A 19,837-nucleotide genomic window follows, 5' to 3' on the forward strand; every position below is an offset into this window, starting at 1 on the left:
GCTACCTGAGAATAACGGTGTAAAAAAACTTTATTTAGAAGAAAAGAATGTTAATAAAATTTGAAGGAAGAGGTTGGATAAGGATGATTGAGTTGGCTTAGCTAATCCACTTCCTCTGTTAGTGGTCCCCAACAAATTTTAAAATGTTGAACGTGCTCAGGCAGGGATGAGAAGTGAAATGGAGGGATGAAGGGAAGAATCAGCAGTCAGATGAATTTTTCAGGTAGAGAGAATAAGATCCATTGCGCTGCTGAGAAAAAGGATGTAGCAGTTATGAGCTCATTGTTTGCCGACATTGTTTTGCCAGCGTGCCATTGCATTTTAAATTACTTGGCAGACAAGGTGGCAGACAACTGAATGAACGGGCATCGTTGAAAGGCAGTAATTGAAAGAAATCGAGATGAGGAATAGAAGACTGTGGAAGTTTTCATCTGTCAAGACGGGAACAAAGTTGCTGAAGGATTTACGAGATAGAAGAGAGAAAACGGAAGCTAGTAATTGCACGGCTTCTGGCCCCGCGATATTATCTCTTCCTGACATGTGCGCATCTCCCATTGATACATGCAGGGAACATGAGCATGAAGCAGTTCTGGTGCCTTTATGTCATTTCCCCCTCACCCTTGTTAGATTTCTCTCTGTGTCCCACTAATGACAGATGCCAGATGACAAGGATGAATGGAGGGAGGGAGGAAAGAAAGAAGGAAGGAAGGCACATTACAAGGCACATTGGTCCTAATTATACCTATATGTTCTCCTGAAATGGGGAGTTTTGTCACACGTCTTCCTTCTTTTTCTTAATCCAACACAGACTTATGGGAGCTTTAACGGTGAACTTTGACTTTAAACATCAGGAACCTCAACAGGGCAAGTGTTACATGAAATGCACTAATATCTCAATGTGTCTCTCTCCTTTCTGTCTTTGTCTCTCTCCCTCAGGCTCAGTGTCCCTCAGTGTGTTCCTGGTGTCTGTTGCTTTTGTAGTATGTGCCGTTTGGCTGGTAGCTCTGTGTGGCGTCTGCACCTGGTGTCAACGAAAACTGGTAAGTTACAGTGGTTATTATTCACATTCCCATAAGCATATTTCAATATCAACATTTATTTAAAAGTTATTTCGCCTGAGTTGAGATTTTCTTTCTGTGATCCGTTGTGATAAAGTTTGTATTGAATGGTTTCTGTTTTGGGGGGATGTATAGACAGAAGTATTTCACACAACACAGCTTCACAGGATAAAGAAAAGAGGGGAAAATGGCCTACAGCAGTAACAGTGATACAGATGATGCAACAATACAGATGAGACAGTTCGTCTAGATCTGACATTGGTGCAGTTGATCATGTAATGGTCATAATATTCTATGTTGTTCATTGATTATTTAAGTTTGAGCCCAGTTTCCTCCCCCCGGCCTCTATCCACAAATGTTTTGGTCCACTTTTAATAAATAATCTGTCATTAATTGTTAAGCAAGTGAATGAAACAGTTCTGTCCACTAGGCAGATGAAATAAGCTTCACTGAAAAGATCTGTTGTATTATGTATTTATATTAATGTTGATATGGTGTTTGAGTTTTGGATACAATTGTAAACTGTTACCTTTGGGTTTTGGACATAACAAAACATTTGAAAGGGTCTCCTTGTGCTTTGTGAAAAGCATTCCAGACCTAATGATTAATTGAATGAGTAGTTGAATAATCAAGACATTAATGCAAACTCAAATATTAAATGCCTTAAGGCATAAACTTAACATGAGAAGAACTTTGCCAAAAGAGAAATGGTTGAACCTGAAATTAGAAAATGTGTGATTTAAATCAGGACGTATTTGATCAAAGAATAAATAAACATACACTGTTAGTTTTCGATAAGTGTTGTTTCTTGATACTCAGAGCTACTGACACATAAATGTCACTGCCCAAGCAATACTGAGGTTCAACAGCCAGCTAAGTGGTTGAGAATGAAAACTCATCCTCCTCCACAAAGTCTCTCGTATTCTTTCTGACCAACACTGTGTCACTGAAGATTAACCGCAGTGTCGTGGGAAGTCAGGTTTTCTTTTGACGATACCACGACCTTGGATTGAATGCATACATTGATCGACTGCTATGTGTTTTGTTGTTGTTGAATAATCTTTGTGCTTTCCGGTGCAGGAGCCAGAGAGAGGCTGCATGTTTGACAATGGCAGCTAAACATGATCAGAGACCATAGTGCACTCTGTAAACATGGCTTTGTGCGCTCTGAGCTTTGTGCATCATGGCTGCGTGCCTCCAGCCTCCAGCGCCATGCTAATGATTCATATGCTATCGCTCTAAGCTATTGGCTGCTACTGGAGCAACTGTAATTCCTCCTATACATTTTGATCTGCTGGCATTTCCTACACTCTGCTTTCCTCCCTCTCAGCCTCCCTATGTCCTTTTGTCTGTCTCATCTTTGTATGTCTGTCTGTCAGTCGAGGTGTCATGGCAGCACAGCAGGCTCAGCTTTAATAGGGTTATTCAGAGGAAACATTGCTAAGCTAAATGACATAATTGTCAAGGGTAATATTTATAATGACTGAATATATTTATAAAGTATGTTAAGTGCTCCTTAAAGTCAAAATTGTTATTGTTGCTTTGGAGTAACAAAACCCACCTGAACCAGACAAACAAACCCATTTCTTATCTTTGTTTACCCTCATGTTATCTATGTCTCTGTCTTTGTTTTTGTGTCACCCTCTTCTCCTTTTATACCAAATGGCCTGGTTTGTATTCGTCCCTTTGTCACTTTATCTCCATGTCCTTGTCAGAATGTCACTGACTTCTTTTTCCAGGATCGTCTCTCTCTTCTCTCGTCACTGCTGCCACTGTAGTTTCTCCTTCATAGTCCTTGTCTTTGTCTTTTTATCTCCCTTATTATTATCTTTAGTTTGTTTTGTGTGCTACACTCCGAAAGGTTAAATGGATAAACACCAGCAGGTAGAAAAGAAGCAATATGCCACAAGTGAGAATATGAAAAGATCAGTAAAAGGGCTGCAACTAACGATTATTTCAAACATTTATGTAACAATGAAACACAAATATTTCCGTGTATTTTAAGTATGAACTCTTCAACCAGCAGCTACGTGTTGGATGTTCAGTAAAACACAGAACACACACCTCGCGCAAAAGGTTAAGAGCTGTGACCAATGCAGTAATAACCTGGTAGGTTAAAAGCAGCACAGATCAGTGAAAAATCAACTGCAGACCTTGAGTTCAGAGTGAAACTTGATCAATCGTCCAGCCCGTTGCACTGAAAAAGACCTGCCCAGATGTGTTTAACAACAGCAGTAACATGCTGGTTTATATTTCACAATTTAAGCAGACTGTATTTTACCTGTGAAATAGAACTGCGAGTGATCAACCTGAGCACAGCTGCTATGTTAACATGGTTACATGAACACTGACATGGATCAGCGGGAGTTCAGTGAACATCCAGAGTGTTTTGGAGTCGATTAAACACTGAATATTGAGGGGAAGAGCTTTTCGGAGCATCTGGTGATTACAAATACTGACGAGGACACATTTCCATATTTTATATATAAGGGCGATTACACCCTTGGTTTTCTTATTCACATTTAGCCACTTATTACTTAATAATCTTTCCCTGGTATTAACCAAAGTGCTTTTGTTACATAAATGTTTCCAGGGAACATAATCCAGGCAGCAGTTACATTTCATATAAAAAGAATTGGGAAATAAGTAGGCGACAGAGCTGGTAAAGTCAGGTTTTGTGTGTTTAAGAGATACAAGAGATACGTCACTTATTCTTCTGGCCATAAGAAGAAAAGAAAACAACAAGCGAAAGCATGGGCTACACAAGAGATGAAGCTGTCTGGTCTGAACTGGTCTCATCCCATTGGTTGCTTTATGAAAGTGGAAGGGGGGAGGAGAGTGGGAGGAGGAGGGAGGCGAGAGGCAGAAACAGCCAAACCACAGCGGCGCACACAGGTGTGTTACAAGCACGATGACAGCAGAACTTGGGAGGACACTCCAGAGGGAAGCAGGGCCGCATTGCTCTGAACAGGGATTCCCTGTCCCTCTAACATCTCCAATTCATTTCATGTGGCATCTTTAAGTTCCTCTGCACAGCTATGGCACCTTCATTATTATGGATTCTGTTTCAACCCTCCTCTATCCTGTCCCTTTCTGTTTCTCATTTGCCCCTCCACTCTGTCATCGTACTCCTGTTTCTACCCATCCTCGCGATCTTCCCTTCTGTTTCTCACATCCTCCCACACTCTCTCAACATTGTACCTTCTCCTCCCTCTCCTCTCCAGCCTCCTCAAGATTTTATGATTCTGTTTAATGATAGATGAGCCGCACTTGATAGCATGTTCTCGACTGCTGGAAATCTATCCTTCTCCGAATCCCCGATTCTAATATTATTCTGTTCTGTGTGTGTGTGTGTGTGCACCGTACAGTATGTGTGCGTTTACAGTGTAGTGGCTGAATTTACTGTAGGTAGAGATTAGGTCTCTATTGAAAATGTCTGTGCCGAGCTGGACACAGGAGATGTGACGTGATAAATAATAGAGTGTGCTGTGGATGCATTAGAGATAGATATAGTAGAATACATAAAGAGGCAACCTGTCTGCAGGACACTGAAAGCTGTATTCAGCGACATTCAGCGCTGAATGTCTGAGAGCCTCCAGGCAGCACACTTCTTAAAATCCTTTATTGAGTAACAAGTACTTGCATCCAGGGATGTGCAGAGGATGTTAGAAGGGCAGGGACCCAAATCTATAACGGGTGATATTCGCAAAAAAAATTAAATAGATACATGTTTGGAACTACTTTTGTGACACTGTTAAATTAAAATGTATGTATCTGAAACAATGCCGTGACTGAGGTTGGTTCAAACACTGCTACATGACAGCTAATTAATGATACACGAGAGGAAGTGAAGTGTATTTCAGTAAATCCATCTCGCATGTTAACCAGCCCAACTCTTAGCTTAATTCTGCTGACAAAGATGAACTTCCTCTGGCCGCATAGCTGCCTCCCTCGCCACATTCTGTCCATATTCATCTCTTACCACCTCTCCATGGAGGGTATTATTGCTTCTGTAATAACGGGCAATGAGAAGATATTGATTTTGTATGGCTAAGACACTGTTACTATGTGCCAACAAATAAGTTCTTAATATTGAGGCTTGGAAGACATCATGCATTTTAAAAAGCAACACATAAATATGAGAAAACTTGTATTAGACATTTATTTTTTATTGATTTAAGTTAAAAATACAGGGATTTAGATACACTACCTGGTATTCCTTCATGGTAAGCTGCCATTGATGAAAATCTCAGAACACACCCTACATCAACCCAGTTGAATGGAAGCCTACAATCAAAATTATGCAGTTACTGTTCAAGTCCATGAGCTTGTGTGCACATCAGAGGATGTCAAACAACATGTGTCATCTTAGTGACCACTTATGACATTAGAGAATATTCGTTTTCTTTTGTAGGACAGAGAGACAGTCAGTGTTAGCCAGCTAATGTATTGCATTAGCTAACTAGCTATCGAAACTATAAGACAGCATTGAAACCTCTGTGGTGCAACGGGACTGTTATTTAAGTTCATATTCCACTGATTCTGACATTACTAGCAAAACATATCAATGTTAACAATACCTGGTTGGTACAGTTTGAGCTGTTAAAGCGTATTTCATGTGTGTTTGTGTACTTTCAACATATAAAGGCTCTGTGCCCACACAGTGTTAACCGCTGGGGCAGAAAACCAGGGGTGGAGGAGGGTAAATCACATTGCCAGGGAGCACCAAGAACAGAAAAAGGCCACTTTCTCCCTAGTAGACCAAAGGCCAGGTGCTAAAGCCCCCTTTAAGGTCTATCTATGCACATGCCAGCATGCATCCATCATCAAGTTTAAAACTGAGCCGCCGACTAGAGAAACTGTCCTCACCGGAAAAGCCACAGCATTGATGAAACACTTAAAACAACATTGTGTATTTCTACGGTTGGACAAGCCTTGCTCTAGCTCTTCTTTTTTTACTGTCTATTAACTCTCCAGCAAAAGCAAGAGGGGGCATGACATTGTTATATTCACAAAACTTGGGTGGAGGCATCAGTGACACGTGACATTTTAAAGTTTTAGTTTCCTACACTGGAGCAAATCTTAAGGACAGAGGTGGCAGATGAGAAAACATGTACGTTGTTGCTTTTGGAGCAGTCATGTGGGTCACTGTGGACAGCAGTGACAAGTGACCTACTTTGTCTGTGTAGGTACAAGGAAACTAAAGACTCTTAGTGTTCATTGTCTATATCTGGAACCATCTGTTCTTTTTTTCAGACAGCTTTTAAATATTTATAAGGTTGCTTTGCTTTAACTATCCATGTTGATTCCACCCACAGCATTTAAAAAAGGTTCTTCCAAAACTTCTTTCATGTCACCTAGAACAACAAAACAGAAGGCGTTTTATCTCATTTTCAATGTTTTCTTTACAGCTTTTTCATACATCTTTCTGTGGAGTCTTTTCAAGGGTAAACAAAGATCTCATCTTCATATAAAATGTTTTTCACCCTTACTCCTGATAATCCTCATGCTTCTGCCTTGGATTCATACGTCTCCATTAGCCCATCTGTGTGCAGGGACAGACACTCTTCTGTGACTCTTCTCTCTATCATAAATAATTAAAGAAACAGAAATCCAGTCAGGCCAGCAAATTATAACGTCAGCCTGTCCTCATTTTGAGATGTTATGTTGTCTCTTACGTGGCGCGGAGGTTATCACTGTCACTCCCAACACGATGGGCCTTGGTTTGAACCCACTCTTCAGGCTTGGGCTCTGAAATTTGAATGTTCTCTCAGTATGTGTCTCTGTATGGGTCTCTCCAGTTTCTTCCACCAGTCCTGAGACATGCAGGTCAGGTGAACTAAATACCAAGAATAGCCAGTAGGTGTAAATATAAACATGAAAATAGCATGTGACGTGAAAGAGTTGTACTGTAGACTGAGACACTGGCTTGATTCCTGAACTGCAAGAACTGCATGAGTAGTAACAGGATGTGCACAGTACAGCGTTAAATGAAAATATGGGGACTGTTAAAGTGAGTCCACTATAAAATGGCCCCTTGTGATTTGTACACACCATCAGATGCTAATGCCAGACAGCAGAGAAAACCCTCATATAAAACCAGCAATAAAAGACAGATTCTTCCTCCTTTTGTGACATTTAATTTCACAATTAATTTGATTAATTCAGCCTCACCAGACCTACAGTTCTCTTCTCGTGAGCTGTTTGTAAGGGATTATTAGCAGCCATTAATGCACGAGTGTGTTCTGGAGAAATCTTAGTTTTGAGAGAAGAAGAAAGCAGATAAAATGACACTTCAAAGAGTGAAGTTGTGAAGTAGTATACCAAAATGTGAGACCATTCCTATGAGATCAAAAGGAGCAGGAATGAGAGTGTAGGAGGGAAACGGGATACATATCTACATCACCAAACGGCTCCTGGAAGAGCCAAGAGTAGCAGGCCTCCCCGGGGTGTTCAGACAATGTAACTCACTGCTGTAAAAAGCAAGAAACCAATAATGTCTTACAAAAAAAGTAAATAATTCCCCCTTCCATTACACAACTCTTCTGCAAGACTTGAAATTAATGTTATATAAACTCACCACAATGAGACCAAAATAGTTTTCTTCTCATTTCTCGTCAGGCACATTGTGTGCTGGCAAAAGTCCTTGACTTCTATGTTGGAGTTCCAGCTTCGAATGTTTTTTTTTTTTTTTTTTAATGTCTGATATTTCTTACTGTTAAGTAATGTGGATGAGTCACGTGAAGCACTCAAAATATGACATATGTAATTAAAACTCAGTGAAGTTGATGAGTAGATAATTATTCACAGCAACAGATGGTGATGTAGTTCCAAACGGGAACAAGTCCAAAATGTTGTTTCTTCGATTATGGTTAAAGCTTCATTTGGAATGTCTATTTTTGATTCCCAGACCCTTAAAAAATGAAGGAGAAGACAACTTAAGAAATGAAGAGAGGTCTTGTCTATTTAGTAGATATTTTATGTGCTCTTTATGTCCTTGTTGTGCGGTTACCATGGAAAAAAAAAAAGACATTATGTAAGAGTAGAGGGTCTGTGTGACTCAGCTGGAAAGAGCGCAGAGTTATCACCCTCAAGAGTTCGATAAATATAGAGTTCAATAAAACGAAGAGGTCAATAACTGCTACTACTGTATATTGCTCTGCTGAAAGCACTATCCATTAAGTGGGTAAAAATTTACAGAGAGTAAGTAAAGTCAGTCGTATAATATGTTGCAGTAGAAATTGATGCATTTTTGCAGCCTATCTAGAATTTCCTCACCTTCCAAATGATCCAGTTTCTCCCTAAAAGAGCTCTGGAGAGACACTTGTCGTGAGAAGAATCACATTTGGGTTTCTGATTTGTAAGTTGTTGTCTTTTTTCCATATCTGGGATGTCAATGTTTAAGTTTGCTTAAGCCGGATTTACACTTGACGGCAGGATTTAATGTCAGTCGCGCTGTGGACGCGTACGGCGCTTTGATATACGGATCCACATCAGATTTCAAATGTATCGAACATGATCAGGCTGTGTCCTGCTTCGATTACAGTAACTATGCTTGCATTCTTTTGTTCACTGTGATCAACAGCAGCGGCTGTGGTGAGCAAAAGATTTGCACTGATGTGTGTTACTTAAAAGAGAGACTACTGAGACTCTCTTTTAACTTTCTTAAGGACGTCTTCACAGTCTCTGCCGGCATTAAACTTTTAGGAGAAACCACATAGATGCTGCAGTTACTTTTTGAGAGGGAGCAAATCAGCTGCAGCTGCAGCTAATAAACCATGTTATGGGAGCTCCCATTTGATAAATGTTTAGTTGTACATGCTTTCCATTGTCTAATTATGATTATATGTGTACATAGTTGCTTGTAGATAGGTATCACAGCATCTTTACGTATCTGATTTCATTCTGTGCAGCTTACTTACTCACTCCGTGCATTGTGAAGTGAGCATGTGTATTTGCTTTGTTTGTGTGTCAAGGCATGTTTACGCATGCGAGAGTATGTTTTTGCATCTCATTGCGGTTAAGTGGTCCCTTGTCATGTTTTGATCCTCAGACACAGGCTGTAGTCCTGGCATCAAACCAGTTCCTGCTCCTCTCTCATTTATCTTATTTCACAACATGTTCGGAACGTGATGCCGTTTCTGAAGCCTGTGCGTTGAGCACTTCACGTGCAAGAATGCTTTTGTGAGCAACGATCAAGACGGGGTTCTGAGATCCGTCTCCCTCCACCGCCCTGTGTCTCTGTCACACTCTCGTCTCTTTGCAGGGGAAGAGGAACAAGCCTGGGGTGGAGGCTGCCAGCTCTCCAGATTCTGTGAGAGGTCGAGGGGAAAATAAAGCCATCAAGTAGGTGTCAGGGGGGGTTTAGATGAAGACGTATGGAAATGATCTATGTTGGAGCGATAGTATCACATTTTAACAGCCATTTCTGACTGGAAAGCTAATCTTGTAGCCTCCTCTACGTGTTCTGAAATGATTAGCAGGAAATGATGCCCTCATGACAGCGCTAGATGTATATATTTCTCATTCGTTAAATGGGTTGGATTTTACTATCTCTTACAGATAGTTAAGCTTTACATCAAAATGACTCAAAACATATCAAGACATGACTCAAACAGTCAAATATAGAAGTCACACACTAATACTGATCTTATATAAACAGTAAATTTAAGAAATTGATAAACTCTGAATATTCACGTCCATAACTGCCATTTTTCTAGTTTCTGTGGGCGTGAACTGTGCTACTATCTTGCATTGCTTATTTTGTAATACTTCTATGGGGAACCTTGATTTTATGTTGTTATTAGCATTTTTAAAGATTGGGGATGCTAAAGGATGAGCAACAATTTTCCATTTATATCACTTATTTGTTTCTGTTTACCAAATGTTTTACTCTCAGTTGATATCCAATGTGTTTTTTCTATAGCCTTTTGTTTTTGTTTTATACTGACTTCTTTTTTTTCCTTCATTCTGGATGTTTTCTCATGTACATGCAACATTTAATACTGTTTGGTTTTTGGACATTCAAATTACAAAAGAGTCACCTTAATGGTCCGTTTATGCTTTTTGAACTATGTGATGAATATAATGTTACACGCACCTTATATTTTATGTTTAAAGAACTGCGGACAGTTTTAGAATATAACTGTATTTATATTGATCACATTTTTATCACATTCTTCCTTATTTATTAACATTCTCTCATCTGCCATGTTGTTCTTTACAACTGTCTCTATTTGCTGCTCTTACCTATCTTACCACTCTCTCTCTCTCTCTCTCTCCCTCTCTGGCCACAGTGATCTAGACAGAGACTTTTGGAATAACAATGACAGCAGCAACGTGCAACAGAGGTGGAGCTCCTACCCGCCCAAGGAGTTCCTCTTAAACATGTCTCCCTATGCTCCCTACGGAGACCCTCGCCTCACGCCCAAGTGAGTCTCAGTCATGGCTGGTAAGGGACCCCTCTATCTGGGCAGGGCTGTAATGAGTAGGGGCTTGTGTGCACCTTGGAAAATTCCCACAAAGCTTTATGAGTAGTGGATATAGCAGAAACGATTTGTTTGCACACTAAATTGGAAATTTTAACAAAGTCTAGTGTTTGGCTATTTGTGTGCATAAGCACCCGACAAATAACATAAAAAAAACTACTCAGAATCAAAGACAAAGGTTGGTCAATATATCACTTTGGGCAGTGAAAAGGTCATATTTAGTAGCCTAAAGGGGAAAGTAGAAAGCCCTATTTTGTAATGCTGCCTTACCACATATCTTTAAACAGAAGTCTCCTCTCATCCCTGGTAATCCTCATGTTTTTGCTCTCAGGCATGCCCACAGTGACTTGGTGTTTAGTATGCACTGCTGGCCATGCAGCACCTGATAGAGATGTGCAGCACCATCCCTCAATATTGCGATTGTGATTCCTAGGTCTGCCCTGACACCAACAGAAATTACAACAATTGTCCGAAAGATCGGCCAGATGAAATTAATGGATTTATCCTGTCTGGGAACGGACAACAGGCTTTAAATCATAAATGTTTAGGATTCCAGAGGGAATAAAATTTGCATTGGAGACCCTGCTTTTTGAACCATATCTGATTCTTACAGTCAAAATCCAAAACGCAGAACATCAAATCTGGGAAATAACATTTTATATAGCTTTAGCACAGTGTACAGGGTGTACCAGTGAAAGGTTTGATAGCCCCATTCCCTACAGCCCTGCTGGCCTCATCAGACCCTCTTTACCTCTCACCTTCAGCCCATGTAGCGTTACCATGGAGACGGACAACCCTCAGAGATCTCGCTGTTTCACCTGAACCTTTTCCCTTTTTATACAACATAGCCTCTCAACTCTAACTACTCAAATCTGCTTCTCTGTAGCAGACTTAAATGTATGCTTACCCAAGCTATTATGATTTCCGCAGAGGGTTGACTGCGGTTGATTTTTAATTGTCATTTTTGAATGGGTTAGTTTGGGAAGTATGCTTATTTGCTTTCCGGCAGAGAGTTAGATGAAAAGATCAACACTACTTTGTGTTTATCACTATATATTCTATATTCTATAAATATAAGGCTACAGACAGTAGCATCTTAGCTTAGCATAGCACAAAGACTGGAAACGCATAGAAACAGCTAGCCTGAATCTCTTAAAAGGTAACAAACTCCGTCTACCAACACCTCTAAACCTTACTGGTTGCCAGGTTATGTCTGGTTTGTTTAATTCATACAAAAACCAAAGTGTAAGAATGACAATTTGCTGTTTTTACCGGGGATTATGTGCCGGACTATTTCCTGGCGTGGCACACTAACTTTCTGGATTGGTCACAGCCAAGAAATAACCAACCCTGAAAAATGTCAAATTGCTGTTTTTACACTTTTTTGTACTGATTTAACAAATAAATAGTGTAAACAGAGATTATATATTATATATATATAATATATAATAGCTGCTTTCTTATCTTTCCAGTTAAGCTAACTGGCAGCTGGCTCTAGTTTCATATTTAGTGCTAACGGACAGATATGAGTGTTATCCGCCTTCTCGTCTAACTCTCGGCCAGAAAGTGAATAAGTGTGTTGAACTGTTTCTTTTATGGGGTGGTCCCTGATCTACTATTCTCACTGTTGTGTTGTCGGTTTTTTTGTGCGTGTGAAGTTGTTATGTGTTTTTACTCTTCGCACCTCTTCCTCCGCCCGCTCTGTTTCCTACTCATTTGTTGCCACTACTCCCACTATCAGTCATAGTACTGTAAGTGCTTTAAGGCTGCCTGATAGCCCTCCTGAGTCTGGCCTGTTGAGTCCTATTCTAAAAAAGGATAGACTGTCTCCATTGTGTACAGTACAGCAATTAAGAGCTTGGATGGTAAAGCGTCTGTTTCATATCAACCTCCATTCGATCATTTAGATGCATCTCACAAGTCACCGAGGCACTGAGTGAACCTGTTCATTCTTATCCTCTCTAATTACAACTCACTTGGCTCTTTTCAAAACCACAGGTATGACAATTACCCTGTATCTGTGCAGCCGTGTTGAAACTATTGTGAAATCAAAAGCAATTGTTGTGATTGCATCACATCACGTCACTGAGATAATTATTGATATTTGAGTGGTATTTAATAGGTTGATGACAGCAGATCGGCGAATCAGCTATTACTTACTCCTCACTGTTGAAATAATGATGCTTTTAGGCAGGCAAGCAAGTTTATTTAGTTTATAACCTTTCAAATTCAGAGTTAATCCAAAGTACTTCTACTACAAAAGTAAATGCAACAGAAAATAAAATTAATATATATAAAAAAAAGATAGCGTGAGATTAAATAAAATACAAAACAATTGCAGACACACACACAAATAGTCCAAAATGTACAGTTATAGTGTAGTTACAGTGCATTATTTATTTTGCCCAAAATCCCATAAAGGAAATAGAAGTGCGGTAGAGGAATGCTCTACACAGGAGAACAGCAGAGTTTTAGGATGCTGATGAGGCGTATCTGAGGATAGTATGGACATGTTTATCGCACCAGCAGCTGAAGTAGCCAGAAAATATCTTGGTGTTCAGTGAGAAATCATTCATTTTACCGCCAGCCTACACTCAATGTCTAAATGTTGTTGAAGACGATGTCCTGGTCTGCAGCTGTGTGTTGTGTGGTATGTCCTCACTCAGTGGAGGGTCCGTGCACTGAAGTCGACGTTCTGTCTGTACTCGTCTCTGTGGCGTCTGAGTCTAGGTCAGCTGGGGTGGGTGAGGTGCCACGATGAGAAAAGAGTTGTGGGTTTTTACCATGGAAACATTGTAGACAAAACTCATTAGATAAAAGTGCTTTTTGATGTCATCATGAGCTGCAGGTGAGTTGCTGTGAGATTACAGAGACATTAGTGTTCTGTTCAATTCACCGTGCCAGCAGATTGGTCATTGCTGTCCCCTGTGTGGAGTGAAATGGAGCAGACCTGCTCCAAACTCCTGAAACTCTTTGGCCTATTTCCCACCTCAAATGTTTCCAAAAAAAATTGGCTTTAGTGGACTGAGTAGCTGCAATAAAAAAAAAATGTCCCTCTGTAATGGATTCAAACTCTTTTGTACTTTACAAGTGAATTTGGCATTATAATATAGTGAGTAATACACTGGCCAGAAATTCTGTGCAGTTTTGAACAGAACTATTATACTTTGGAGGGTTTGTTTTTGTCTCAGTCAAGAAACTATGTTCTCTAATTTACTCACAAGGTTGCACAGTAAATCTCAGCTCAGACCTCCTTTTACTTTTTTATGGCGTGTCTGGCTGACCAGCAGTTGCTGCTTAAGATTTTTGTCCTACACTGGACACTTGTGGCTGGATTTAGAGCTCACAAAGTGTCTTACTCACTTTACTGATAATTCTTTTGCTCTCCGGCTCTGTACGTCTGTGCGTCTGTCTCTCATCTGTCCGTCTCTCTCTCTTCTTTGTATCCTCTGCTGGTCCTTTCTTTCTGTCTGTCCGTGTTTCTTTGTTTTCCGATCCACCCCACTGTTCCTCCCAGTGGGGCTGTGGATAAGGGTGGGCAGGGCGGTGCTGGACCCTCTCCAGGGGCCAGTGACAGCGGGGGTGGTGCGTGCTCTGGGACTGGGGCAGGGCCCAGTCGCAGTGACAGCGTTCGGAGCATGGTGACGGGGGGCAGCAAGGCCGGGCGCTGGCAGACGGTCCAGAGCCACATGCATGCCGGAGGCCTGCGGTTTAGCAAGTGAGTTTTGCATGGTGACAGGGGACACGCATGAGGGGCTACAGTGGGCACAACAACAGCATGGTGTGGACATCAGAGAAGAGTGTGAGCTTGTAAAACACTATGAATGGCATTGTTGCATGTGCACTCAAAGATGGACATCAACAGAAGCTATTTTTGACTCCATGAAGATAAAGATAATGTAATGCAGACGTGGAAGAGGAGCCAGCTGCTCTGCAGATTGTACCTGCGATGCATGAGTAACTGCTGGTTGAAATCTCTTGACTCCAGAGAGCTTCGTCACTCATAAACAAATACTATTTTTATGTCAGCTGCCAACCTTCTTATGGCTGATGTCAGGACAGTCTCAGACAAAGTTAACCCACACAGTCATACTATTCCTCTGAAGGCTGTGACAGTTTCAAGAATTTCAAACAGAACAGCTGCCGATAGAAAATCAAAAATATCATGCTGGTTCCTCTGAAGTAACAGCTTTGTACATTTCAGAGTGGGTTGTTGTATAAACAGCAGGAGAGCATTTTTTTTAATAGACCAGTGATACAAATGAAACCCTTTCCTTTGACATGGTTCAGTGCAGTTTCATTTTAACCAAAGTTCAGTGTGTATCGGCCTGTGCAAACAGCTGACAAAGTGCGTTGCTTTTGCAATTAGGTTTGTAGAACAGCCAATCAAATTGCTAGTAGTAATCACTTAACTTGACCAATCACTCATCTCACTTGTAACTCTATAAACATCGTATGACATAGCCAAAGAAAGCTGAATCAAACAGATAAAGTATTTCGATTTTGGGGTACTGCAAATCTTATTATATTGCAGGTAGTTTAAATCTAATGCATTTGGTTTGAGCCCAGCTGTTATCATTGCAACTTTGGGCAGCTGATCCCAGAACACAAGTCACATCACCTCTATATTAACACCACATTCCTAGGAGAAATTGCTAAGGTAAACAAGCGTCTGAAGTCAAACATTTAGATTGGAAGGCAAAAGAACCCAATGGTTGCTTACTATCACTTCCTGATCTCCAGCTTAGCTGCTGAGCATTAAATGTATGCTTGCAAGCAATGAGGTCAGCATCTAGATCTGTATAAATGCTCTGTGTTCACATAATAGTCTGCCCCATATATTTGATTTGGATGTCGAAATGTTGAAAAACATGGTGCCTGGTGAAAGCTGCATGTTCTTGTTGCAGTTTAAATACCACTTACAGAAGAGACTAATGAATAATAATTGTAAGATCTTGTCTTTGTACTGTATCGCCTAAACAGTTTATTCAGTAAATCTAGAGCAGAATATATTTAGATAGATGAATAAAAAATTGCAGCATGTAGATGTACAATACAGCAGTTGAAGTCATCCTCCCATTCATTCATTCGAATCCACTGGCTGGCAGGTTTGTGGTTTGAACCTTTCTGTGTGGAGTTTACATGTTCTCCCCTTGCTTGCACAGTTTTTCTCCTGCTACTCCGGCTTCCTCCCACAGTCCAAAGACATGCAGGTTAATTGGTGACTCTAAATTGCCCGTAGGTGTGAGTGTGAGTGTGAATGGTGGTTTGTCTCTATGTGTCAGCCCTGTGATTGGCTGGCGACCAGTTCAGGGTGTACCCCGCCTCTCGCCCAAAGTCAGCTGGGACTGGCTCCAGCCCCTTTGCAACCCTTAAGCATAAGCGGTATAGACAAAGGATGGATGGATGGGTAAATAGACTTGCAATTGAATTTTCAGACTTTATTTCAATCCTCCTGTTGTACTATTCCCCTCTGAAACATCCACCTGCCTCCCCCCACCTTTCACTCATCGCTGTTGGTATCTTCTTCTCGTTCTGACTCCGTCTCCTTGTTTTTCACCCTCCTCAATTTTCCTTAATTACAAAATCATTCAAGGTTTATAGTCATCTTAATTGACTTTCAAGCAAGAAGAAATGTGAAAATAACCCTCTAAGTCCGTAATAGGATACAGCAGATAAAGAGAGCTCGTGCTCAGGGCATATGAGTGACTGATGCTGGGTGCTGCACAGGCGGATACAGAAGAGAATAAACACGTACAGTACCTGAAAGCACAAGTAGATACAACAATCGAGGAAATCGCTGTGAAGAACGGACTCTGTGAGCCTTGGAGCTCTTCAAATGAATAAATTCTTTGCCAAATTAATGACATTGAACAGACTGGCAAAATTTATTAGCACATGGAATGGTTCCCAGATGCTTGGCCTAATGCCACCATGAATCCAGCCAGATGTATGGATTTGTTATGGTGTCAGTAATGACAGCATGTTTGTTGGACCCAGAAATTATGTGCAGCGTAAAGCTTTCTATGGCTTTTCATTTATTCTTCATATCTAAACCGGACTCTACCATAGCCACAGCACTCTGTTGATAGGCTCAGATGTTCAAATAACAGTAGTTTCTTTGAAATGCTTTTTTTTCGCTCTCATTCATTCATTCCTTTTATTTTCCCTACATTTCATTTCACCTCTATCCGCAAGACCTTGTGATAGGAATAACACATTATGTGAGGCTATAACACGTTACACTGTAAAAAAGAATTGTTGTGACAAACTTAAAATTACTAACATGGATGTCTTAAGGTTAGGTTCATTGAAACTCAAATTATACATTCACATCAAAGGTAAACTTACAATTTATGTATTGAATTTAGTTCTTCAGTTCAAGACATTTTGCTAACCGAAAATCTTTGACAGTTAATTACTTGAAATTAGCATGAAGATAAATTGAGTCTGCTCCAAATGTAAGCGCTCACAGCCATCAATGATAGAATAAAATCATCTGTCACACTGTCCAATTTATGGCTTAAAATGTATTTAATCATTATGGCAAGCACATAAAGAGGAAGTGAGGAAATTACACTCATTTATGGTCATCATCATCAATATTTAAAAAAAAAAAAAAAAAGGTTTAACTTCGGGGCACCACTACTATTAAAAGGACAAATTGATAGCCAAATTATTGATGTAAATATTAACTAATTATCAAATAGCAATTTAATCTCACCTTAAGTTGTTGGTAAAGTTGTTGGCTCAAAACAATGACCATAATAGTCCACACACACAAATGAACTACATCTGATTCTTTCTAAAATAACTGGTTTATTAAACTACTCACTACACAACTACGAGTGAAGAAATATAGCACTGTTTAGGCAGGTGTGAAGAAATGCTGTAAAGTAAGAATACTTTCAGAAATATAAAATTTAATTGTTTGTTTTTATCAATTTACAAAATGCAAAGTGAGCTAACAGAAGAAAAATCTAATCTAATCAATATTTGCTGTGACCTCCCTTTGCCTTCAAATGTTCCAGGCACACTTGCACACTGTTTTTGAAGGAACTCGGCAGAGATGGTTTATAAGAGAGACTAAAGACTTTCGTTCCACAGTCACCAAAGGAAATATTGGACCTATTTGTCAGAAGCCACATACCTTCTTAACATTCTGACACCAAAATATCTCAGCAACATACTTCTGTGAGATTTGGCAACCCAGATATCATTTCTGAACCGTTATCTGGCGATAGGATGTTGAAGTAAAAAGTCAAATCATTGTGCGTTTTAACATTAACCAAAGATGAAAAAATGTCCTCAGTCTTCTTGGAAGCTATTTCCCATAGAAAGCTGTCATTCTACACCTGCTACACCAGGTCATTTTTTGGTTATTTTGTCAACCCGGTGTGGTGCAAAGCTAATCAGCATGTAAGATAACTACAACAACAGACTGACAGTTCTAGAAAGTCTATCAGACTGTTGCTGAACAACAATTAACTACAGCCTGTACTGAGCCAAAGTCTGAAGAATGATAAAATACAAACAGCTGTTGCTCAGTCGTAGTTGGTTGTTGTTCAACGATAGATTATTTATGTGCTGCACAGCCCTCTGCTTCCCTCCATCCACACAATGTTCACAATGAGGCCCGGTGTAAACAATATTTTCCCTTTTCTTTCAATAATGTTCTCACTGCTTCTCACCAGAGTCTCCTGGATGATATTTTTAGGTTTACGGTTTATGTTTTGACCATAAGAACTAATTATTTCAGCCATGTTTATGAGAAATCGTGTCCTTTCTGTCAGTTTGCTATGGTGGACGGCTGTAAACACTACACTAGCCATAAGCCTCAGCTGCAGTTGCTATGGAGAAGGAGCCGGTCAGAGTCACGAATCAGAAATGTAGCAAATTCAAAACACTTTGTTGTTGCTTTTGGGAGCTGAGCCACGGTTGCCGAAGTCATCCAAAATTGATGGAAAATCCAACTGACCTGATTCAAACTGAAGAATAGTTTGCCATATTTTTAAGAAAAGTAGTCCTCTGCTTCCACTTACTGGAAGCTGTACACATAAATGTTTCAAGCTTCCTGATTGGATATTTCTTATTGAAATGCAACTTGGGAGTCGTGGTTAACTTCTCTAGGTTTTTATGTACACAGGCTTGTACCTTTTGACATTTTACTAAAGAACCAGATGTTTTTTGAATGCAGTTGCTTCTCTTTTGCACGGATGATTCAAATAGTTGTTTCATCCAAGCCTGGGAAGTGCTCCAACTAACAGTTGCCTAACGCGGTCTATATAGAAAATAAACAAGACCTTTATTCTATCTCTTCTCACTTCGCAACTCTTTAGCATTTCTGCTCAACGAAAATCCAGCAAACGACTTTAACACATTAATTAACATTTATTCCGTTAAGATATTATGCGCAAGCAAATAAACATTCTCATCAAAGCCTATCCTCAGGAAAGACCTAATGCCGTGCAATGTTTGAATTTGTGTGCGTGTGTGAGAGAGAGGGAGAGCGTGCGCGCATGAGTGCATGTTTACGAGCTCTGTCTTGTATTTACTTGATCCAGCAATGCTCTGCTCCTCAGGGGGCTTGTCTCCTGGCTCTCCAGCAGAGTTAGAGCCGAGTTAATACTAAAGAGCACAGCTAACACAACTCAAGTCCACGCAGTAAATCCTCCCTCACAGCATTAGCTTCAGACAGAGCTATTTAGCACAAGCTTACAGTTATCAGGCAGGGCAGTGATTGAAGGGAGGATAAGGAGTGGAGCGCTATTACATGATTGTAAGAGTAGCAGAGCGGTAATTAGAGAGCAGACTTAAAGAACAGTGATTGGAGGTGGTGTGGAGAAAGATTGATGTCAGGGCTGAGGGTGTAGAAAAGATGAATGGACAGAAGGGGACGGAGAGCAGTTGAGCGCAGAGGCACAACGGTAAAGGGGAGAGTGGGATTGGAAATATAGCAGGAGCAGACAGGACCTTAGAGACAGACTAGTGGGAGCAAGAGGCAACAAAGCAAGAATGTAGAAGCAGGTCAAGGCTAATTAGGGGAAGATGTAATGTACAGAAACAATTTATCAAGTATACTTTGTGATAGATTAACTTCAGCTTGAATTTAATTCCGCTTAGGCAGAGGTTTGTTTTGACACCAGTCTAGAGAAGAATTATTGAATGTTGATGCATTGCATGCCAGCCCATCCACGTACTCATACACTGTCAGACAGCGTTGGATTGAAATTCTACACAGATGTTTAACAGTAATCTAAAGTTTTTAACAACTCTGTTCTTCTTTTTCTT

General features: G+C 40.3%; 1 protein-coding gene across 1 annotated transcript in view; it reads left to right on the plus strand.

The window, feature by feature from the left end:
- The first annotated feature begins 400 nt into the window (after positions 1-400).
- Positions 401-19,837, plus strand: part of syt7b (synaptotagmin VIIb) — a 48,960-nt gene continuing 29,523 nt past the window's right edge. Inside the window, exons 1-5 of the mRNA XM_070832006.1 lie at positions 401-494; positions 937-1,040; positions 9,325-9,404; positions 10,355-10,489; positions 14,064-14,264. Of these exons, the coding sequence (XP_070688107.1) occupies positions 401-494; positions 937-1,040; positions 9,325-9,404; positions 10,355-10,489; positions 14,064-14,264 (614 nt within the window). The remainder of the gene's footprint in view (positions 495-936; positions 1,041-9,324; positions 9,405-10,354; positions 10,490-14,063; positions 14,265-19,837) is intronic.

This window comes from Pempheris klunzingeri, chromosome 1 (assembly GCF_042242105.1).
Source record: "Pempheris klunzingeri isolate RE-2024b chromosome 1, fPemKlu1.hap1, whole genome shotgun sequence".
Lineage (NCBI taxonomy): Eukaryota > Metazoa > Chordata > Actinopteri > Acropomatiformes > Pempheridae > Pempheris > Pempheris klunzingeri.